The sequence below is a fragment of the Epinephelus lanceolatus genome, chromosome 15 (assembly GCF_041903045.1).
Source record: "Epinephelus lanceolatus isolate andai-2023 chromosome 15, ASM4190304v1, whole genome shotgun sequence".
Lineage (NCBI taxonomy): Eukaryota > Metazoa > Chordata > Actinopteri > Perciformes > Serranidae > Epinephelus > Epinephelus lanceolatus.
Window position 1 is genome coordinate 21,703,147 of NC_135748.1, and position 24,777 is coordinate 21,727,923.

General features: G+C 43.1%; 1 protein-coding gene across 1 annotated transcript in view; it reads left to right on the plus strand.

Annotated features, from left to right (window-relative positions):
* Positions 1–1,185: 1,185 nt before the first annotated feature.
* LOC117266619 (fibroblast growth factor receptor-like 1) overlaps positions 1,186–24,777 on the plus strand; it is a 41,227-nt gene continuing 17,635 nt past the window's right edge. The window contains exons 1-2 of the mRNA XM_033641887.2: positions 1,186–1,477; positions 2,190–2,285. Coding sequence (XP_033497778.1) covers positions 2,201–2,285 — 85 coding nt within the window. The 5' untranslated portion in view covers positions 1,186–1,477; positions 2,190–2,200. The remainder of the gene's footprint in view (positions 1,478–2,189; positions 2,286–24,777) is intronic.

Below are 24,777 nucleotides of genomic sequence, written 5' to 3' on the forward strand. Positions count from 1 at the left end.
CACTATATATAAATGCTTGAAGAGCCGCTCATTACTAGGAGTGCATGTCTTTAAAAAGCTAATGGAACGGTCAAAGCTGTCACAGTGAAATTTAAGGTATGTTGACTGATTGATGTCGTCAACTCATGCACTGAGTAACATTACAAGTAAATACTCCACCTTGAAAGTCACCGGCAGTCAGCACAGTGAATCACGTAACTTTTTCTCCGACTCCAGCTTGACAATTTCATTTCACAGTTACAGAAATAAAACTCGCCACAGTATGAACAGTGGTTACATGAGCCTCAAAACCAGCCACAACTCAGCCCTGAGTAAGAGTGACCTATTAACCAATCAACAGACTGCAGTATTCACAGCTCCACCTTTTAGTACCACATCTGTGTGCTAGGTACCCCAACAGAGGGGGGACTAAAAATGGGGTTCCATCCACAACTTTTCACAGTGGAAACGGGGGAAAAAAGTGTACCAAACTGAACTAAACCTTACCGTACTGCTCGGTAGAAACAGAGCTTTTGTGACTCTGCTGCCATGTTGAAAAGAGTTGAGCTGAAATGAAGCACTGCTTTGTGGCTGGAGCAAACGTTCTCATATTACAGCTAAACAGTACAGTAAAATTTATTTCTGAAAACGCTTCAGGTGAGAAAAAGGCAAGGCACTGACAGAATCTTGATTCATATTTGATTAGCGCTGCTTAGTTTGACAGTTTTGACAGCTGCCATAGAGACTGGTTGATTTTGTGATTATTGCAAATGCCATTAGGAGCACTATGAGGTCACAGATGACTAAAATGATCAGGCTTACGACAGATTATCTGTCTCATACTGTCAGGATATAGTGACAGTTACAGTTGCTGGGAAAGCCACCTACTGTAGCTTTAATATCTCTTTGTTCAACACTTTTAAATCTCACACAGGAGAATATCATGGCAGTAAAGTAGCCTTTTCTTTTAATAAAGTCATAATGAGGACTTAATTTTGCAGTGATATTTGTTCAGTATCCCTCTTTAAGCTCCACAGCTGTTATCTGTGTTCTCATGCATTAGGCTGACAGCGGTGCAGATAATGGCTTTGTGATGAAGAGGTTAGTGTGAGATAAAGAGTTAAACGTGTCCGGCCTCTGCAGCCTGTGATTGGCCCGCAGCTGCAGCGCTGGGACGGACAACAACTCTCCGCTCCGTGCGCACACTGGAAAAGTCACTTGGTGGACGAAGCGGATTACACAGACGGGACCGAGCTGAGTTTTTTAAAGAAATTAACACATGATATGAGACTTTTATTGTGGTTCATGGAAGTTTCCGGTTTTAACCCGCTCGTGAATCCGTTATTTTACCTCAGAGACACGCGCGTGCTGGTCCGTTAGAGGTCGGTGAAAAGTCGACCACTGTCACTTCTGATTCATGGACTCAACACGGACTTTAGCTCAAAGTATTTCTGTCAAGAGGCTGACACAAGGTTGACTTCATTCATTGAATATCCAGGTATGTTATCGACACTTTTATTCTGGCCTTTCCTCCATTTTGTTTTAAATGTTGCTTTTATTTGCTTAACGTTACCACAGCTGCATGTGAGCAGCATCAGTCATATTTCACTGTATAAACAAAGATAAAGTAGCTAATACAGAACTCTTTGCTACTCTAAACCTCTGTAAGCTATTAAATATGAATAATTAGCCGACATGTACATAACTGTGATATTAAATTAACCAAAACAAACTTTACAAAGACCCTTAAAGTATTGTGAACCCCAATGTAAACCCATTACCTGAGTGTGTGCCTGTGTTTGGGCTTACTAATCACCTTCACACATTTTGTGATAGTGCTAATGGTTTGCTGTTGTATTAATATGGAAGTTATATTTTGTTTTCTTTTTAATGTTGACATAAGCTGACTTAATTTTGGGTTCATTTCAGACAAACGTCCCAGGAGTGTAGTTTGGGAACCAACCCAAACTTTGTCCAGCCAAAAAAAAAAAGTTTTATTTACATGGAAAATGAGTTGCTATTAATGGTGCAATCATTGATAATACTTGTGTGTTTCATTATGTTATTGTTTATATAGCCTAAGAAATTAACGTTGTTTTAAATCATGTGAAATTGGCTTGAACGGCACAGATTTTTGGCTCCCATTTGATAGCCCCGTGGAGAATACTATGCACATATACCCTGTGTCACTGTGACCATGTGTCTTTCAGATTAAGGGGACATGAAGTTGTCTTTGGACAGCATGGGCATCCTGAATATTGCGCTCTTCATCTTTGAGGCTGTTTTGCTGACCGACTGCGCCAGAGGTAAGAGCTGCCTCATAAATGTTCTTTCTTCCTAAGACTGCGTGTTAAAAACCTGGAAGGTAACACCAGATTCATAGCTCATTATAACTCAGGCTGACTGGCTGGTTTCTTGCGAGCATGAAGAAAGTCTCAGTTGGCTCTTAAGGTTTTTGCGCAGACAAGTAAGAGACGGAAAACTAAGAACTAAAAAATCTCTAAACAGGGCCCAAAGTCAACACAGGGCAGGGGAATGAGAGAGGGCAAGCCAACCCCTACCCCCGGTTTGTGTGTATTTCAGTCACGGCCGTGTGTGTGTGTGTGCGTGTGTATGCACATTCACTACAGCTAAACCAAACAAACATCATCCATCAGCTTCCCAGGGTGAAAGAACACAAGTCAGTGTAAGAGTCCAGCTCTCCCGCGGCTGGCCAAGGGACTGTCTCACATCAGCCTGCGTATGTGTGTGTTTATGCATGCCCACGTATGTGTGTGTGTGTGTGTGCTTGACCGAAACACTGAGTGGAGTGGCGAGTGGGAGACCTCAGTCTGACCACAATTCACTGCACTGTTTATTGTGCCAGTATCAATACTTTTCTTTATAAAGACAACTTACAGTGAGCTTGTCAACAGGTCGTGAATAACTGTCGGGGCAATTTCTATGATTTCATCCACCATCACTGACTACTGAACCATGTCTGATGCAGTCCAGCGGCAGGAGTCAAAGAACGAGGCAAAACTTGAAACTGCGCTTTAATGAGAGAAATCTGAAAGCCAGGCACATTTACCCGGAAGACCACGCACTGGCAAAACAAGCAGGCTCCATAGCGCTGTCTTTCTTCTCCAGCTCAGCATGGAAGTGAATTCAAGAGGCGTCTGATAGGTACAATACCTGCATGTGGCTATCAGGGCTCAAGGTAGAGGGGGCAGGAGGGGGCTGGCGGCGGTTTAGAGGGGGAGATTAGATCTGTGGGCCTGCAGACAATGCCTTATTCACAGCGTGGAAGCCATGCCTTCACGGCACGACTAACTCAAAAGTAAACAAGACGCGAAGGCTAAATGAGATTAGACAGGCAATTTTGTATGTTTACAGATTAACAGATGTCAGCGAAGGAGAAATCCAAAAGGGAATCCGATGGGATGGCGGAGAGTGGAGGTCTGAACTGATTCAATGTTAGACAAAGGGAAGAATTTACAGCCTGTTTTTCATAATACCTCAGAAAGCAGTTGCAGATGCACAGACAGATAGACACAAAAGCAGATATGTAGCTGGCGGTGAGATGATTTTGAGCGATGCTTGACAATCTGTGAAAATCTGTGTAAATATTCCACAGTTCTCCCAGAAGCAGCAGTGGCAGCGTTACAGTGAGTTCTGTGTTACAGTCCAAGTGCAACAGCTTGACTCTGACAGCCTATGAAATACAGTCAGGGGGGTTTTGACCAAACTTGTGCCGTTAAAGTGTAGCCAGTGCCAAAGAAGCAATAAAACTGTTACTGTAAAATTTAACAATGCATGATGACATCTTTGACAAATGTAAATTAAATTAAAAAGGACAGAGCCCCTTTGTGTTTTGAAACAGTTGAAACAGATTGGAAGTGTTACTTTACTGCCGCTTTCTCAACATTTCGAGCAACACATCAGAAGACAGTAAGTTTGGGTGAACGATTTTAAGCCTGTTGCTGTCAGTCATCGGGCGACATCTGACCCTGGACCCCCTGCCCACACACACACGCACAATTTGGACCCTCCCTCTCTCCGCTGCTGCGACTTTGCGACTGGCCAAGCAAGAATTATTTCTTAAGACCCCCCCCCCAGGAACCCCCACACTTCCTCCATCCCAGCGCCTCTTTTCCTCCCCCTCTGGTGCTCGGCCACCCCCAGCAGCTGGAGGAGGTGCTCAGTGATGTGTCCCAGCAGAGCCTCTAATGTGGTGACAGGCCTGGGGACCACTGGGCTCCACTAACTGAGGAATGCAGCAGCCTGGATATACTGATCTGCAGAAATGCACCCTGGGAGAAACACAGAGGCACCAGGTGTCTCTGTTATGCACCAGGACTAACCAACAATGAACACACACACTAAACGGAGCTGTTGTGATGCATTTTAATTAGAAACAGGCATCAAATACAGTTGGGCCTTCTTGTGCATGTATGTGACCTTGCTTTATTTCCTGTTTTGTTACACCACACACATATTTGCTTCACCTCTGGATGGAGCAGCATGGTGAAGTTTAGAGCATGTGAACTGCTCCGCAACCGCGCTGGAAAATATACATTTTATAGTAGAGTTACATCATGGTTTCATAACAAGAAGGTACTATGAGATAAATTGTATGCCAAGGGCTTTTAAAATCACAAGGCTATTTGGCTCCCATACAGTTTTCCACTTCCTTTAACCGTAATGAGGCTAGTTTCTCAGCAACCAAATGCCCCATGTGTCCTCTTATTTTTTAAATAGCTCCTGAATAGTAAGAAGGTGTAACAGTGGTGTTCTGGCTTGTGGGCCAAGCTGTTGAGACGGGGGGAGGGAGAAATGAGCTTGGCTGTGCTGCTGTGTAGCATGTTTTTTACAACCCTTGCCCAACTTGCACTTTTATGCTTCATTTAGGTATTAGGGGTAAAATCAGTTTCATGTTACATTTTGTTTTTCAGCCCACACCAAACAGTATAACTTGTCAAGCGCTTCACATCTTCTACTAAAGTTCTAATCGTTGTGATTGTTCAGTGCATCACATCCAATTTTCCAAACCAGACACTGGAGCTGTAACTGACTCAGTTGAATTAGATTTGGCTGCGTAATACAAATATTTGACTATTCGTTCCTTTTTTTCACATAGATTGTCAAGTAACACTTGAGTAAACTGCCAATTTTTTGAATGGGGTTAGGCAGGAAGTTCAGGGTGACGGCAGCGGTCATGTAATATATTAAATATGTCAAGTTTGCCCTCCGAGTTAATGCGTGCTAAGTGTGCTGGTGATGGATCGGATTGTGCAACAACATTTTTTGCCAACACTCGATATCAGACAAAAGCAAAAGCCTACGTCTCACTTGGACTCACCCTGGCTCCTCGGATGGTCCCATTCCCTGAGTTGGGAAGTCATTCTTCTGCTTTTGTTGTGTTCATGAGCTTGAAGTTGTAATATGGTTGTTGCTGTGAGTTGTAAATTCAACACTTCTAAGCAGAAGACAGAAGACAGTTATACTGGATCCTGATCAGGCAAAGCCTCTCCTTTTCCAGTCAGCTTCCTACATCTCACTCAGACTCACGCCTCATGTCCACATAGTATGCGTAAGAATGCAGGTCAGCCGAAGTCCATTTATGTCTATGAGAACCTCTGAGATGTGATGTGTTTGAGAAACTCTTTACTATTTTTTTTTTTTTTTTTGTCTTTTGGTCTGGAATTTGCTGCAAGTACGTTGAAAGAAATTGAACTTCGGTGGCAGATTTCGTACAGACCGTATGTGCTGTACCACAGGAAGTTAGCATAAAAACAAATCAGCTACCAGACTGATGAATGTAATGCAGCTGTGGTGATGTTTCTAGCCATCTGTAAAGTGATGGAGAGATGCAGTTCCGTGTGTTGAACACCAGGGGCATACTACACAGAAATACCAGTACAAAACAAAACTGTGAGATATGAGGTGTCACCCTGTTTCTGGGTCTTCAGCTGCCTGTAAAAGCGACAGCAAGGAGCGCTCACTCTGCAGCTACAGCTGAGAATGGAAATGTCCCCAGAAGTACGCTGCACACTGACGGACAAAAAATGTCCCAAACAACACTTCTCGACCTGAAGGATCTTAATCGACTGAGTTGTCTCCAATTGACGATTCAAATCTTTGACTTTTAGGGTGCAGCCCTACCAGACACCCAACACTGTTTGCCACCCTTCTGACACATGTCCCCCTTCTTTCCCCTGCTCCTCTCTGCATTTCCTCCCATTTATTACCAGTGTAAAGTCGAAGGAAGTAAGTTAACTTAATGTGCTGTCGTTAAAGCAAGGCATGAGCTGACCTTTAGTCCCACCCAGCCTTTTCCAGCTCTCCGTACCCCCTATTTACTGAGTCTGGGTCCATTTGTGGAGAACAATGGCTGGATTCTTCTGTGCAACAGTCCCCCAGGTTGGACAGGGCAGCAGTAATTAATTTTAAACACTCCTCATCCCTGTAGACTGGACTTATTTGCCATCAAATTAGAGCTCACTGTAGACGGGGGACTGTCTTTACTGAGGCGCTGCCATTTAGAGGTGCGTGAGAAGAAGTTACGAGAGTGAAAGAGCGCTGCTTTTGTGTGTCTGAATATATGTGTGTGTTTTATTAAGCAGGCCGAAATTACCCTGAGAAAAGTCAAGATAATGAGACATCCAAGGAGCACAGGGCAATTTGGAAAACCTCAGAGGTACACCAGCAGCTATTCCCACTCAACCTCTTTCTCCTTGAAACCAGGTGGAAATAATATTCCTCCTGCTACGATCCCTCTGTTTCTATCACGGAAACAATGTTACCACCATTCTAGCAATCCGTGTTCCTCGTCCATCAGCACACACTGCTGACCCTGTGAGTTCAGGAGGAAACATTCGTTGAGAGGAATGTGTCAGACTTCACCCCTCTGAGGGGAAAGAAAGGAAAGGGCTGTAGCTGTGATAAGTAGTCATAATGGAGGTCAGTTGGTGTTTACTTTAGCAGGGTCATATAATCCCTGTGAGCAACACTCCCCTCATTGACTGACTTTAATGGCCACTTCAATTAGCATTTATGTGGAATTTGAACGAGGCATTGTCCGCTCTCTGCGTTTGTCATTTTCAGCTGTATGCTAATGCTCCGGTGCACATGAGGAGAATTTTATTCCTTCTCTCTCTTTTTTTTTATTTTTTAAGAAAATCCTATTGAATCATATGAAGGTCTTTGTGTGTACAATGCTCATTAGTTTGTTTGGGCAGTTGGCTCCGGGAGTGTTTTCAGACCACACACACTCTTCCTGCTGGCTGAATGGATTTGGGTTGAGTTAAATAGAATTCCTTTTGCTCCCGTTAACCTTCGTACAACCATTGGTGCTGCTAACAAAGTGCACATGGAGATGCCAGGCTGTCACCATTCTTATGATAATCAACTTTATGCGCTCCCCTGGTCCGACTTGCAGGATTTACCAGACGTATGAATAACAGATTTTTATTAATTGCAGCTGTTTGGTGTTAAATAAGTATGTGATGATACTGGACACTGTTTAGACTCCACAGTTCAGGCTGCTGTGTTACGCCCTTGGCCAGAGAGACAGTGGCCTGAGCGACTGGAAGCGAGCCTGTAGGTGGGGGTGAGGGTCCGCCTCGTTGGAACCTTACAAGTGACCTTACAATAACATTTCAGCCCCACAGTGGGAAGTGTTTGTCTTGCGCAACCCCTCTTTCTAAGCCTCCTTCATTTCTCCAGTCCCGCTCTGTTTTCTCGTTTTCTTTTGAGGAGCCAAGTCATGGGGAGAGAGGCCCCCCTCCTCCTCCTCCTCCACCTCCTCCTCCTCCTCCTCCTCCTTGTCCTCCATCTCCCACCTCCTTACCGTTTTGTGCTCCACAGCTGTTCACTCAGTCACTTTAGTAAGTGAAATGATGTGAATCCAATTGCTCTCCTCTTTCACCCCTCAGCAAGAAAAGACTGTGAGGGCTGCACAACATGCAAAAAAAAAATCATATTGCAATTATTTTAATAGATATCGAGACATCAGTATGAGTGAATGGTAATATTTACATTTCATTTTCACTGAAAATAAATAATGATAGTGTGATTTTTGCTGGGGTCCGTACCAAACAAGCATGTCGCCTTCAGGCTGCTCAACTGCACTGTTTGCACGTTCCCCCATCAAAAATAATGGACCAACATTCGTATGTTTCCTATGTATTCACAAGCCAATAATTGGTGTTTAATGCACTTATTTGGGAAGGCGGTGATCTCATGACCAATGCTCTGATGGGAGTAAACAATGAGGAAACTGTTCTGCTGGGTGGTAGGTCGGGCTAGGGGAAAGGTCACAAAATACAGGACTTTCCCCTGAGACTTGGAACAGTGTAAACTTTGGGTGAACTTTCAATTTAAGGTATGCCGTCACCATGTTTTTTTCCCTAAATCTGCACAGTAACTTAACTTGCCTGAACCTAACCTGCTGTAAAACTTCAATTAAAAGCCTGGGTTATTATGTGCTTAAATCACTGAAATCAACAGGCCTATATTTGGGACAGACCTTTAATTCCTGTCACACAAAACTGTTGCTCAGCAAAGATGCGAAATACATTCAGATTGTTTATTTAAATTAGTTTGAACATTACTTGTTTAAAATTAGGCTTCAGATAATAAAGCAAGTATGAATCTTTCATTTGATCTAGCTCCAGCAGACAGAGAGAGAATGAGTTATGACACTCAAGGATTCGTTTTTATGAAAAGGCCTTTTGATTCTTTTGATCTGAGGACCCTTATATGGACTAAAGACTTGTGAAGAACTTACAGGGTAATCGAGGAAGGGACACATAATTTGAGGTAGCCAAAAATCCGTTGTTTTTACATCTGAAGAACCTCTATAAAAGAATGAACTGCTTGGCAACCAGACCAGGCGTCTAATTGAGACAGGCCTTTATTTGTCAAACTGTGTAGCCACACCGGGCTAGTAAAAGGAACTGGGCGTTTAAATGGGACGAGGCTTAATTCAAAGTTTTACGGTATGTAACTTTACCTTAAGTATGTAACTTTGTGCTAAATACGTAACCTCCTTTCTGGGGCCACCAATTTGTAGGATATCATATGAACCATATCATAGATATACGTTGTTCTGTCATGTCTGGAATATGACTTGTTGGCCAGTGCATCTCAAATTGCAGCTCCTGGAAGTTGGATAATACACTTGGCCACATTGCAATTTCAGTAATATTTTGATTAATTGTTTTTCTGTGGATGTGGAGGTATAGATTCATAAAGAGGACCATGAGTCTGCATAAAGCTGCAGGCAGGTGGTGCAGAAATCAAAACTTTTCCTCCACTTTTCCCTCTTCTCCCTTATTCCCTCTTGTCGTTTCACTCACATTGGCTCCTCATTGCATCCTCTGCCCTCTCCTTGGTGCTGAGCCAACTTGCGACAAACCTACAAAGCATGTACCATGACAACCTATTGTTATGTCAGGAAAACATATCTATACTGTACTTATGTGGTGGTGGCCTTAAGGATGTTGCTTGGACTGAGCAGGTTTGGACAGGTTCAGCAGTTGTCATTGTGATGTTAGTGAATAAAAGGCTGATTTAAAGTGCAGAAATATTATCTGCCCCATCTCACTGTATGTGCTTGTTTGCTGTACTTGCCACAGCCTGCTTGACTCTGTGCTGCTGTGGCTTCATACTGACTTATCAGAATACCAAATCAGGCAGCCAGGAGGTGCCTGTTGCATATAACATGATGATGAGCTTCCTGTCATTTTTTTTCCCTCTGTGCCATCCAGTCTTTCATTGTTTTCCTTCTGTTGATGTTTTTTTGGAAGCATTTGGTTGTTCGTTGTCTTTATAATCTGATATCTTACATCTCATCAAAAGGATCATAAAAGTAGTCTCTGTCTTTGTTTTTTGGCTATCTCCTCCTCCCTCTGGGGGATTTGTTGGAAACCTCTTGTTGTTCTGACAAACCCTCACATGCACACACACACACATACACACACACGCACCAACCCTGGCGTTCTGCAGTTAAAAGGTTGATTGAAAGTTATGGTGGTGGCAACAGCGATGGCTGGCTGAGCCTGAAGAAAGCCGAGCCAGGGGACGGCTGGGATAACGAGCTCTGAATGAGGCCTCCACTGCCTTTGACACACACCCCCAGACCCTCCTTCCAGTTTCTTCCTACCTCCCCTCCTCGATCCCCCCCCCCCTCTTTCAGTTCACCTCCGATGAGCTTCAATGAAACCCCACATGGCTTTGTGGCTTTTTCACTTCCACTTTGTTTTTCATTAGCGATTCTTTTGAGCGAACTCAGAAATTCTTTGTGCATTGTCCCTATTGATTGTGGTCATAAAGAGTCTGGTCTGGGCGATTGCTTGTCACAGTATGTCAAAATAGGAGTTTTCATTGCGAGCGGATAGGCTGTCATGATGGAATTTGTTTGCACCCGTTTCCAGTGGCAGCAATCTCTCTCAACACTGGAGGTGAGGCGAGGAGGCAGAGAGGCCCTGATTTCTCATTCAGGGGACTTCTGTAATGAATGGAAAAATATGTCCCTGCTTTGACTCGAAGAGTGGAATGGGACAAGAGAGGAAAAATCATTTCAGGAGCAAAGAGTATAATCTGTCATATTTTATAGCAGGGCTACTGCTATCCCAGACTGGAATTCTGCACCATGCAGTGAAACTGATTTGATTTCCTCATGCAAGGGGACGGGAGTTTGGGCCTTGGATCAGCCCCCAGCCTGGATGTACTTAGAGTTAGAGGCTTGGCAGATGGGGGCACTGCTCCATTCATACAGTTTTTCTGTGTCTTGATTGAATATTAGCTGAACAGACTGTTCTTTTTGTTTACTTTTAGCCATTCCAGCGGTGAGACTCTAGGGATGGCAGTGTCAGCTTGTCTGTGGGTTTGTCTGTTGGTTCACCACTTTGGTCCAGACTGTAGTATCTCAACAACTTTTAGATGGAATTTCATGAAAGGTGGTGATCATCTGACTTTCCCTGTAGAAGAGAACAACATTTCGTACATCTATTTAATGAGTCAGGTGCGTAGGAGAGGGACGAGTAGAGCAAAAGTTGCAAACAACCTCATGCACAGTGTCAAACTAAAGGCTGGGGCGTTTACATTTGAACAGTACAAATACCAGCTCCAGTACCTGGAATCCATTACTGGTACCCAATGGCACCTTTTTTCGATACATTACTTTCTTTGTAACAACAAAAATGTAATTTTTGAACAAGCTGCATTGTTACGTAGTGGACTTAATCACAGTTCTCTTCCACTGCTCTTTTCTAATCACCCGTAGAGCTTCAGTCTCTGTCTGTCTGCTTGTGTGTCTGCTCATCTTGCAGTGATACTAGGCTGTTACCAAAATAATATAGATACAAGAGGCTGAAACTATCACAATAGATCAGTGCTGCTATTACTGCAGCACTGATCTATTGTGATAGATCAGTGCTGCTGCTATTACTGCAGCACTGATCTATCACAATAGATCAGTGCTGCAGTAATAGTTTTGGCTCGCTTGGAGGCTGACTGAGTAGCTGATGGAGCAGCTGATGTAGAGGCTGATGGAGTGGCTGACAGAGTGGCTGATGAAGAGGCTGACGAAGCAGCTGACGTAGCAGCCGCGGAGCTCTGTGGCCAGCTTCCTGGCTTTTGGCCGCTTCCGCCTCCTGTATGAAGTTGAACTTGGCAGTTCTGCAGAGCTGCGTTGCTGGCCTCTGGGCCATGGGGTGCTTCGCGGCACTTCTGCATCTTGTCTAAACCTGGCGTTTTCACCCAGATGGATTCTCAGTACCGACATTCGATAGTTTTAATGCAAATCGCTACTTGGTAGTACTGATGTAATTTGGTTGGTACCCTTAAAAGTAATGAGCTCAGGAGGCCTAGCACTGAAACGTCACAGATATATGTATTTTTGCAAAGTAGACTGTGCGCAGGAGTTTGTTTGCAACGTTTTGGATGTGCCGCCATGAGATTGACATTTGCGTTTCAGAGTAAAATATCTTTACATCTATTGCATGTATTGTCATAACAGTTGGTGCAGCTATTCAAGGCCCTTAGAGGTTGAATTCAGACGACTTTTCACTTCTTCAGTGAAAAATCTCAACATCTAAAAAGGGGATTCAATGATGTAACAGAAGTCCTTGCAACAGGACAGTTTTATTCTGGCCATCAGCAGCCTGTTCCTGCACAGTTCATCTTGATAAAAGGACGGTATAGCTCAGTGTGGACAGTTGATTAACAGAGACAGAGACAGCCAGACTGGCAGACAGAGATGGATAGAGGGCAGTGACCTTTGTACAGCTGAGTAGTAAGGTGAACTGGGAAAGCACTGAACAAATTGTCACTATGAAAGGGCGAGTACCACATCGTAATGACAGGCTCAACAGCTCCACGGTGACAGATTGATTTCAGACAATATTCCTGGATTGTCAAGAGGCCCCATTGCTGTCAGTGAGAGCTTTGCCAGTTCCTCCACCCCGTCCGTCTGTCTCGCCTTGCCTTTCCCCCTTCTCCCCACTCTGTCTCGTCCCTGTCTCACCCGCCTTTCTCTTTCCCTCACCCACTCCTCTCCTAGCCTCTCCCTCCCTCCTGCTCTGGCCTGAATCGCTCCATTCTGCCCAAACACTCCTGCTACATCGCAGTCTGTCAATGGCCCTCTCCTGAAAAGACCTTGTTGACAAAGGCGCTGGTGTAAAGCGCTTCCCAGTGTCATGGAGATTGGCTGATTCTCAGACTGTACACTGGTGTAGGGTTCCTGGAGATGGAGAAATGAGGGGCACTCAGTGCCAGGCTCGGCCATCATCGTCATCATCACACAGATGTAACCACAACACACAGAGACACACACACACAGACACACACTGGTCCGCCGGTGACAGCATGTCTGGCTCAAAACAGTCTTGTTTACGGCCTCTCTGCTTCCCTGCCAATGAGTAGAACATCAGACCAACGCTGAGCGACGGTGGCTCAACTTAATAAGACATCTGTATTTCATTCAGCACCTCCAGAGTGGAGTCCCACTGTGTCAGCTGTACACAATGAGCCAAACACAGGTTGTGTAGATTGTTATTTTCCCACTGTGGAATGCAGGAAGGTTGAAGGAGGAGGAGGTGTGCAGGGAGTGGCAGGATGCACCTCGCTGTTGACTTATTGAGGCCATTTAACAACATAAACAAAGTGCTTGTTATGAGGAAGAGATAGTGTAACATGCTGCCTGGATTTATTGTCCAGTAAGAATGCTCTGGAGCACTGGTTCCCATGTTACTGGCGATGCTACGTCTACTTGCATTCCTTCGTCATCCGTTGCAAAAGTACATTGTAGGATAGAGGGTTGGTGGCAGAAACTAAAAAGAAAGAAAGCTGGCATCAAATGCATGTCTGATTTATTTATTCTTAATGATTTAAGTTTCTGATCTAAGTAAACTGTAAGGCTTTAACATTTTAAAGTTTGGCTTTTTGTTAGATAAGGGACAGAAGTGTGCACGCACATCCAGACAGAAACACTCAGGTGCAAGACAAAACATACTGTAGGGCACAAAGCAGTCTTACACACTGTATGGCTCCAAATAAAAAGTTTTAATTTTTTCCTTAAGGCATTTTTCCCTTTTCTAAACCAACATTTCGATCTGCAAGATCTTTCTTCGTCATTTTTGTATTTCTTGAACAAAGTATCAAGTCTTTACGCTCAGACTTGTGTATAATATCAGCTTTGTCTTTTTCTCAGGTTTTTTTTTCCTGTGTTTAAATCATTTTTGATTCCTGGGAAGATAAAACCATTAAGTAATTCATAAGAAAAGCAAGATTAGAAAAGTGGTTCCCAAACATTATGGTCTCCAGACCCTTAGTATAAAACAATGTCTGCTTGTGTCCCATATCAGTTTATGGTCATAGTTTGGGCATGAGTTGTATGCAGTTTAACCACAGAGACAGTTCTGTAGGATTTTCACAGGCCTGTAGAGGAAAACATGTTTAGTATTTCACAAGAAAAAAGCAACAAAATTTAGAGAAATCGTCATAGTTTTATGTAAAATAGATATTCCTCTTTTTTAGATATCAATTTAATCATTCATCATTTTTAGAGGAAAGGGCCTACCACACCAAGAATGATAACAAAAATGATAACTGTGTGAGTATCGACGTGGATTAATGATAATGTTCTGTAAATGGTGGCACCAATCATGCGCTGCTCTCCAGCTGTGTTGGAAAGTGGATACTAGAAATTACTGTGATGATCACAATGGGTTCATTCTCTTTTAAGGAGGCAGTACAGTTGTCATTAGAATACCTGAGGTAATACTGGATAGCCTACTAGCTAGCATTATCTATTCGAAATGGTTGCCTTTATATACATATATAGTTATTTTTGTAGTTATTGTTCTTGATGTGGATGGCCCTTTACTCTGGGATCCCTTTGAGGGTCCCAAAGCCCATGTTGGAAACCACTGGATCAGAGGAACAGCCGGGGAAAACAATTGAATATTGAGTAGAATAAATGTTTTTCTCCTGCTTTCCTGTTTTGCTGAGTCTCATGACCTCTCAGGAAGATGTTTGGCACACCTGCTCTGGGGTTAAGGAGCGCGTGGTTAAATACTAATCTAAATTAAGGGCTCTTAACTTCAACAACCCTTTTTTGCTATGGCATGAAGACTACTATATAAACTTCACTTCTAAATTTAATTTCTGTGTGTATTTATGAGAGTGAGTAAGAGACAATACGCAGGCATGGTCCAGAGCTGCCAAACACGTGTGCGCTTTCACACAATGTCCCTTTCAGTGCCAAGTGGTCGGTCCATCTCCAAACATGTGAGACAGACAGTAACAAACAGGTGCTCGCTGGTGCCCTCCTCTGTGCTGGAGAGAGAGAGAGGTCTGTTTGAGTGTGTCATGTGGCTGAGGCTCAGCCCGGGCCAGGGAGTGGGGTGTGAGATTGTTGGGATTCCTGGTTACTGCCGCCTGGGCCCACCTAATCCCCCTTCACTCCCCCATGCAGCCCTCCTCTCCTTATGAGCAGTGTGTTAAAGGAGGCCTCTCTGCCATCTTAGCCTCTGCTCCCCGCCACTCTCTAAAATCAACCCTCCTCTGTTTAACCCTCACCCTGCACTTCTCTCTCCTTGGCTTGATTTTCTCTCTCTCCCCTCCTCTGACCCCTCTTTCTCTGTCTCTGTCTGTCACTCTATCTGGCCTTTCTCTGCCCTCCCAGCCTCCCTCCTGTTGCCTCCTCCCTGATAAGTGGCCCTAAGCACACACTCAGCCCCTGTGTGTGCACCGGGCCTTAGCCTAATGGAGTGAGATAAAGCGACTAGAGTGCCACTCACTGTGCGCTCTGTCTGACAGGGCCAAGACCAGTGAATTACCTACTTACAATTGCATGAAAATTCTGCCACTATATTAGTGTGTCAGTGATTTCTTTTTACTAAGAATATGACTTTATGTATACAATTCCTTCAGAAACTGAGTGACTGAATATTGTCTGTTTTTTGCCTTATATTTTACTTAAACTATTTACATTATACTCCTGTGTTGGCCAATCTCTTTAAAGTGATCACATAACCAGAAAGATATAGATAACATTGAATGATAACCTTGGTGTTCTTCTGTATGTTTGTTATTGTCAACAAAATCCCATGAGAAGACCAAAACCAACAATGCATTAAACAAGGGATTCCCAACTGGTCCAGCCATGGGGTCCAGATTTCTCCCTAAGTCATCAGTTAAAGGTCCACACAGTTTTATATTCAATGTCAACCTTGTGTTTTGCCTCGTCGTCAAGCTACTTTTCTGTCTCTGTCAGGGAGCTGTCCATTAGTGACTCACTCTACAGCAGGAAATGGTGCCAGCTCTGTGCCAGAAATTCACTGTACTTCATTTTGAAGTGTGTTTTTTGCAAAGTTGAAATGGACCCACGACCCACTAGTTGAGAATCACTGCGATAATCTGTATCTCAACACTTTCTGACTCCTCTACCCTGTCTGTGGCTATCAGACTCAAACCTATTGGTTACTGTGGACATGAATCTTTAAAAACGTTCATAAATATATAGGTTCATTTTATAAAAAAGCTCAGGAATTTCCTAAAACAGCTGGGCACTGCAAATTTGATTCAAACTGGAGAAAACATTGTGCATTTGTTAGGGACTGTTTTCAACAGCACATGATGTTTATGGCTGCAGGATGGTGTATGTAGGTTGACTCAAACTAAACTACAGCGCCCATGTTCATGGTCACAAAGGAACTTGTCACCCAGTGTAACACTGTGGCTCTTTATTGTAGAGTTGTCAAATATATCTGTTTATCATCAATATTGGAAACGGTTTTAATATTCATTTTCCACAGTGTTGTTACACCATATCAGCTGTGCTTTCCTTGGTCTTTCTTCTTGTTAATGTTTACTACAGTCATTCTGCTGTTCTCTGTTACTAACCAAGAAAAGAAAAGTCATCATTGTCATGTTATAACCTTTTAGAATTCTTTTAATCGATAATTTAACTTGTATGCCCTCAATGTCATTGTATCAAAAATGCTATCAAATATCAAAGTTTTTCAAAGAGTTGCATTGAAGTTAAAAATTCCAGTATCGTGACAACACAACTTTAATGTATTTTAATGTATTTTTAGTAGTTGGATTGATGTTTATAGCACAGAGGAATAAGCTACATGAGACTTAAGCCACAGAGACAATCCTTTGGTATTATGAATTCAGTGTTGGTCTTGTTTTGTTTTTCATGGGATTTGTTGACAATAAGAAAAACAGAAAATATTGCCAGCCTTACCCTTTAAAACACACAAGCAAAACAATGATAAAAATGAGCGAAATTTAATTAGAAGTGGGATTGTTCCAGCTGCCATCTGCAACATAAAATGAATGTTGGCCAGGGTGAAAAATGGGGTGGCCAATGGCCCCTTCTATACTTCCTTCTCCCCTACTTCCTGCTCCCTTGCTTGTACCACACCCATCTGCAAACTTGGCATTCACTTTGATCTCAACTACACACATGTAAATTTTGGTGACTGCATCTTGCATGGTTGTGATGCTGATGTGTTGACAAAATCTGTCAGACACCTGGCTCAAAACAGCTTTTGTGGTAGTTCCTGCTACAATTAATGTCTCCTTGGACACATTTTGTCATGATGATACACACACACGCACACTTACTGTATGCAAGGTGAAACTAATACCTGCCGTTGGTATGTTGTCACGGCACCATCTCTCCCATTCACCACAATACAGACAACATAAGTCAACAAAGCATTTTCCAGAGAAACAGAGCAACAGAGAAAAGAAAATAAGGCTCATAAAGGGTAATTTTAATGATAATAACCCCAAATCATGGCCATTTTCAAAAGCCAACTCTCTGTTCCGTGGTAGACCAGGTAAAAAATTGGAAAAGCAAACTATGAACTGTTCCACAGAAACTCGTGTGCGCTATCCAGCAATAAGACAAAATGGCCACTCCAAAAACATCATATGAAAGGCCTCTATTAATTCAAGTTAAGGACTTTCCATAAGGACTCTGTACTTTTCCAGGCTTGAGGAGGTATGGAGTCCTCATGGAAAGTCCTGAATGAAAAGGGGCATTTCATAAAATCGAAGTATCAATAAGCTATACGACGGAGAATTTCTTCATTCATTCATTCGTTCATTTATTTAACTCACGACCATGATCACATGGTATGGAGCACAGCTATACGAAAACAATTATACAAATATAGCTAGTAGCAAGGCTGTACATATTCTCTCATCCTGGCAACAAAAACAAAATAAATGTATTACTTAAATAAAGGAAGGACGCTCTTCAAAAAGGCACTTAATTTACAAATAAGTTTTAGCTTATTGGACTGTAGTAACAAAATTAACTTAAACATAGATGGACTGTTGGCTGAGGAAGTTGTAAGCCACCTCATGTATCTTGTCTTGTAGATGATGATTACAAGAGCCACACTTTTTTATATAGATTTTTTAATAACCAAAATGTATTTAACAAAGTGTGCATATGTCATACAGTATAATAGATTCATGATTTTCTGTTTAAACAATAGCAATATCCCACCTTCAACTCCTGCAGCACTCCTCCCCAATCAATATATAGAATAAATAAATAACAATATCTATCCAGTCTATTGACAAACAAATAGTTACTCACTGATCTCTCTGATTTATTTTGTGTGGAGCTACAGATGACAGTAGTAAGGAGTCTAAATAGAAACACACACACACACACACACACACACATAGACACACACGCTGCTTTTCTCCGACAGAGGCAGCTGGGGCCGGGAGAAGGCAGTCAAGTTTAATGAAATATAGCAGCTTAGAGTTCAAAGGCTCCACAGTAGGGCCTGTTAAGGGTCGGCCGCGTGATGGAGATGTTTCCAGAAGCTTTATGACGCTGGAGTAATTTCTCTCTGTTTCTTTTCTGTTCTTTTGATGAGGGGTCGGCGGGAGCCTGTTGTTTCGGGGGGGGGGGGGGGGGGGGGGCGGGCACTAGTGGAGGAAGCAGATCCGCAGCAAATAAGCAGCGATGTTCCTCCAGTGATTCTGCTTTATTCAGACAGATCGACTGGAGCATCTTATTCTCTTTACCTCTTTCTTTATATTCCGCCCCCTTCCTGCTGTTTCTCTCGTCCCTCATGTCACCTAATAGCTCCTCCTGCACCATTCCCACCACCGAAGCAGTTGCTATTCAGCCCACATCTGATGGTGCCGAAGAAAGAGCCATTGTCCTGGCTGGTCTTACCCCACTCTTATCTATTGATTGGAAAGCCGAGAGGGGAAAATAACGGGTATTGATTACCACGCTGGGTGAAGTTGCTGGGCAGGACGTCTGGAGGGGTAAGAAAAGACGGCATTCTTCACCCTCGGCTGCCCCGCTGCTGTCAGAACGGCTTCCACTGCCACTCCACATATCCCATCCCCTTTCACCCTCTGTCACTGCCCCCCGCCCCCTGCCCGCCTCCTCCCCTCCATCCCCATCCCTCACCTCACCTCCTTTCTTGATTTGCCAAGGTGGCTCTCCCCCCTCCTCTCTTTCTCTCTCGCTGTTTTATGCCGATTTTTATCTCTGCTTGTGAAATGTATAGCCAAGCCTAGCTCTGAACAGAAGCTCTGGCCTTTCACACACTCCCTGAGCTGCGGAGTCTGCCTCACCTTTCGCCTTCACCCACCCCCTCCAGTCTCAAGTAAACTACTCTGGATTTGGTTTCTAGCTTTCATGTAGTTTTTTTGAGCTCTTTTCCTTCCCTCTCGTGTTCCTTGAGCTTTTTTTTCCTCATCCATTTTGTTGATTTGTATTATATAAGTGCTCCTGAGGTTTTAAGAGATGCATGATAGAATATTTCCCTGGAAGCACAGGCTCCATTAAACTTCCTCTCTTGTGTTCGAGGTCTGTCTGCTCTTGTACGGTCTGCTGAGCTAACACAGTGCTGCTGAGCAGAAGGAAGCATTCTCCAGCTTCTATCTGTCTTTCTGCCTCTTATCCTTTATGTAAATACTCCATATTGAAGACACATTTGCTCAGATCAGTGTTTATCTAAGTAATGAATCACTACAGTCTGGCAGTGTGCAAAAGCCTTTTGATGCTCAAGAAATTCTTGCAGTTGGCTGGAGATTAAGGACCAAATCCTTTTTATTAGAAGATGTTAACAGTGTTGTTTGAATAACTATATCCTGTATTGGAAGACAGTGTTGCGTGCATTATCAAGTTGTTCTCATTGCGGTTGGGTAAGTTCCAGGTGTTCACTATTGGAGCGGCTGTCAGCAGCCAAGCCATTCCTTTATTGACATGTTTGCAATGAGTAGAAAGACCAAAGCGCTTTGTATATAAGGGAAGAATGCATGTACACATCATTACAAATCCACAGGTGTTTAGTAAAAGAGAAAATAAATGAGGAGAGCACATCTGAGCATTGCTCAAGTCTGGCAGCCTTTGTAGTCTTTTTTTTTATGTCACTCTTCTTCCATATATTTCCCTCCATGGATGCGTGCACGTCAGATCAACAGTTCATTAACCTGCTCACAAGGTTTCGTAAAAATGGCTATATTTAGTCTGGATCACAAGAATGGCTCTTATTGAATGTGCCCCTTTCTCTTAAAATAATCCATCACCAAATTGAGCAAAGAAAAACAGAGCTAATTCTGAGAGTCGCCAGGCCTCCTCCTCCTCTTCCTGTGCTATGAAAGATTCCATTCACACATGGGGCTCGGCTATAATAAGGAGCGCCGCACCAACGCTGCAATATGGGAAAGCCCATATGGTCATGTGTATCATTTTCCATTTACAGAGCAGCTAACAATTCTAACAATTTGAGTAAATACTCCGAAGCACTCAGCAGTTTGTCATAAATTGGGTGGATTCCCATTCATCACAGCCTCAGGAGAGGATCATAACGCTTAGTTCAGCAACCAGGAGGGAGCCTGAGAAGACTAAAGCTAAAAGAGCAGATGAAAGTGAAGTCATGTATCCTACAATCAAACAGATATGGCAACAGTTTTTCTCAGAATCTGATATTTTTTACAGAGGGCCTCTGTGCGGCACTTTCCGAGCTTTCAACTCCAAGGTTAGGAGAACCTGTCCTTGAGAGGGAGGAGACGAAGGAGGAGGGGGAGGAGGAGGAGAGCGGCTATTGCACACAGCACAGATACTTATTAAGTTATTCAGACGATGTCCTTGATTTCAGCACCTCTTCACGCCTTGTTTTTCAAAAGGACTTCAAAGGGTTTTTTTTAAGTGCGGAGATGGAGGGAGGAAATCATTTGTTGCACATTCCTGTACATGGAGCACCAGCCAAAGGTTTTCTGGTGTCATCCTAAATAACCCAGGTTCAAGATCACATAGACCTTTATCACAATGAAAGGAGTAGTTATTGGAAATAAGATTTATTTATTTTTTTTTATTGAATGTTTTTGATTTTTTTTCCCAAGAGTTATTTAGATGGGAAGATCGTTTCCAATCTGAGACCAAGCGGCAACCTCCCGGGCTGAAAAATGAAGCCAACATGGAAGTGCCAAAAACCTCTAATGGAAGCCAGTCAGTTCCCAAGGACCCCCATGTTTATATAAATCCCCTGTTTAAATGTCATTAAGGCTTAAAGTTATGGATATTCTGTGAGTCAGATCCACCCCTCGCTCATCCACAGCTCCACCCTCTCATCCAGATACTGTCCAACTGGCTCCAAAAAACCAAGATGGTGATGGCTGAAATTCCAATCTCGAGGCTTAAAAAAGGCAGTCCACAAACCAGCTGGTGCCGTCATGGGAACTCCGTCCATTATTTATAGTCGTGTATTAGACATGAGTGGTATTGATGTTCTCATCGAATGCCGATCATACACTAGAAGACTTTGAAAAGACTTTTAGAGGACTACAGTCTGGCACCTTCACACATCTAAAGATAACGTGAGTTTTTAGTCACACACTGAGATTTTACAAAGACAGGGGATCTTACAGCGTCACTACTAAGACTACAGCTAGATTTCTTCAGCGATTATTTCTCATCCTGCTCCTGGTGGAAAATATTACACCAAAGTCTCTTTAAGGAATACGACATTTTAACAATTCCATGCACTCCTGCAAAAAACACGACTCTAGAAACAGAAGATAAAAGGTGTCATATGTCGACAGCATTCTTATCAATTCGGCATCAATATAATCCATAAAGATAAACTGTAAACTGTGATTTTGTCGCATCAACTCGCTACCAGCCTCTGTTGGTTAGCAGCACTATTTTAGTGGGAGGAGATTGTGGGAATGAGAGGGGGACCATTTAAAAAATTAAGATTTCTACCTGAAATGAGCGCTGGTTGGTAGATCAGATACAGGATGAATTAAACACAGACTTTTTTTCACTGTATACCTCCAGCAGTTTATCTTCTGTTTCCACAGTCCAAGAGAATCAAGACTTTTTTTGCGTTCTTCTGCCTCCCTGGAGTCCCCTCTGTGTTTACGGTCCGCACAGTTCGCTGCTGCCGAGAGTGGACCTACTCTTCGTTATTTGCATGAGCTAAGACTAAAAACTTAGGACAACATTAGACATGTTTGATTATGTTGGAACATCAAGATGAGAAAAAAAAGACTCAGAACAGCTCAGTTTTATGACCCTTTTACACCAAATGATGGAGATCACTGCAGCACGCACCACCTTAGGGAAAGTTCTCGTGATCTTATTGTGACATTGGAAATTTGCCTGTGCCAAATCACTTGAAAAATTGTTTGGTGTAATGCCAGCATTACTCTCAGCAAGAAAGCGAAGACGCCTATTCCTCAAAATGTCAAACAGTTTCTTTGAATAATTAATAACAGTCAGATGGCAAAAATGATAAAACACCTTTAAAGACATCACCGTCTACCAAACAAACTAATCTAGCCAATCTAGAGTTTCACTGCACCACGGACAAAAGGCCATCTGATCATACAAATCAAAAACACACAACTGAAGTGATAAGAGGCCTAAAAAGAAATTCAAAGAAGGATCTCCACTAGAAGGCAGGAGTTGAGCGTCAAATGTCCTCCCTGCAGAGAGGTTTCGTAGTGCACCGTTGTATATTTTTATGAACTGAAAAGAGAAGTCAGATGTTGCCCTGTCTCTTTTGATTTTCTCGAGAAGAATATAAATCAAAAATGTCTTTCCCGCTTTAAGAAATCTTTGTTTGACAGAAGCAGTGTCTACGCTGGCTCAATGTGTTTTGACAGTTTGCTTCAGCCAGACCTTTGACATGAATCAGGCCTTGTTTTTGTATGTCAGCTCCCTCCATTAATCCAGAAGGAGCACATGGTTGAGTGGCTTGTGGGACCGTAAGTCAGAAGATAACTGAAGCCTATTTGTTCTAGATTTGGCATAAATGTATTTCTGTTTTTACAAGGCGATTCAGCCTTTAAGGATCAATTCAGTCCATATGAGCTCCAGCAGCCCCAAGCCAGCGCTGTGACCTGTTTGTGTTCCTAAGGCAGAGTCTGCAGAGTCAGAGACTGAACAGTGAGCGCCTCTGTTCTGCTTTCCTGGTAGCAGAGGAGTGAGATATGGGCCAGTTGACAACAGCCAAAAAAACTGTGGTTGCGTTTTCTCCACAGACATAAACAATGACACTTCCAATTTCCTGTGCATGCTGTGCACCAGGAAAGGACGTCCACGAAGAGGAAGGAAAACTGAGTTTGTGTGTGTTAATGCATGATTGAGAAAGACAGAAACAGAAAAAGAAGGGAGGTTTGCATCGGTGTGACGCTCGCAAGTGTCACTTTTTTCCACTGGGTTTTGTGGCATGACTTATAAAAAAATATGAGTGGGTGCAGCTTTTTTAGCATTGAAGGTCACCAGCCCAGCAGTCCAGATGTTGTACCTTCAGCTGAGATACATCTGTTGGCAATGTGATGAATAAAACAGCCAGATGGGGTTACCTGTGCCACCTTCCCCCACTGCAGCCCCATCAGTATAATGATCTTTTTGTTTACCATATGTGTGAAATGCACCAAAGGAATGTGACTCTGTGTGTGCGTTTGAGTGTGTGTATGTGTTGGGAGAGGCCATGTGTACTTACCCTCCCCATTGTTTTTACTGCTACTAGACCGGCCATTTGTTCTGAGGCACAGACTGTGTACTTTTGAGGGCTATAGGGTTTGGTTGCATTTCCTCTCCGTCTTTCACTCCTCCAATCTCCTGTTACTCTTCTGTGTCTCATATGCTCAGTTATTCAGGGTTTTGTTTAGTTTTTGGTGGCGGTGGGGGGGTTTGTTGAAGGCCTGGTGCTGTGCAAGCAGTGGCGCAGGCCTCCTAACACCATCACAGGTTGTTTCGGCCCGCTCCACTTCACCAGATCTGAGGGAGCAGACCTGAGCCAATTAGGAGCAGGGAGAACAGGCTGCTGTCCGTCTCACTGCGACCCGCCCCCCTCATCGCTTTGATCTCTCGCACGCAAAACCAGAGCCAGAGCACTTTACCCTCTCTGTGCAGGCAGTGGACGACAGAGCTTGTCCAATTATTACAATCTGGTTTCAACATTTCTGGGTAATCAGACAAAAAGATGACAAATTACCTCTCATCTCATTCCATCTGCCCACATCCGAGCTGTTTTTAGATCTCCTTTAGTCAGGGAAATTAGGATATTTTATTTTATTTGCTGATTCCAGTACACTTTTGACAGCCAAGCTGCCCACTCTGATGCTTGAAAAAAATGTTTTTGCAACGTCACTTGTTCAGTAAACCCATTTCATTTTGTAATCTTTTTTTAAATTGTTGGATATGAAGGAAGCGCCTCACTGACTGTACCTAAAAACTAAAACTTACAATAACAGTTTCCCATGCTTGTTTCATAAAATGATTTTTCCACTGACGTGCCTAATCCGCACATCCCATTGTTTTACCTGCCACCGGTGAGCTTACACCAAATTTTCTTCTACAATTTTGGTGGTTTTTAGTCTAATGTGGTCGAGATCAGTGATTCTCGACCAGGGGTCCTTGAGGGAGATCCATTTTCACTGTTTAATTCACTACAGAATTGAGCCCAATAGAATGCTGCAGGGATGACGTTTATTTAAAGGGCCGACACAGAAGTTAACTCACCCTGGTCCTGTCGACAAAAAGCCAGTGGGATGTTTTCATTGGATTTTGGATTATTGCAGAAAATAAAATATGTGGGAAACAAATGTTTATGATGCTTACATGTTCTGTTCAGCAAGATAATCTGCATAAATTAGCACCAGTTTTATGATTTTTGGATCATAAATACAATTTGCACAAGTAAAGGCCAAAAATAAACTATACCACGGTCGCATGACTTTAACTTTGCCACCACAACAAGGCTGTAAAGCTGTGTTCAGTATGTCTCAATTAGCAACCTG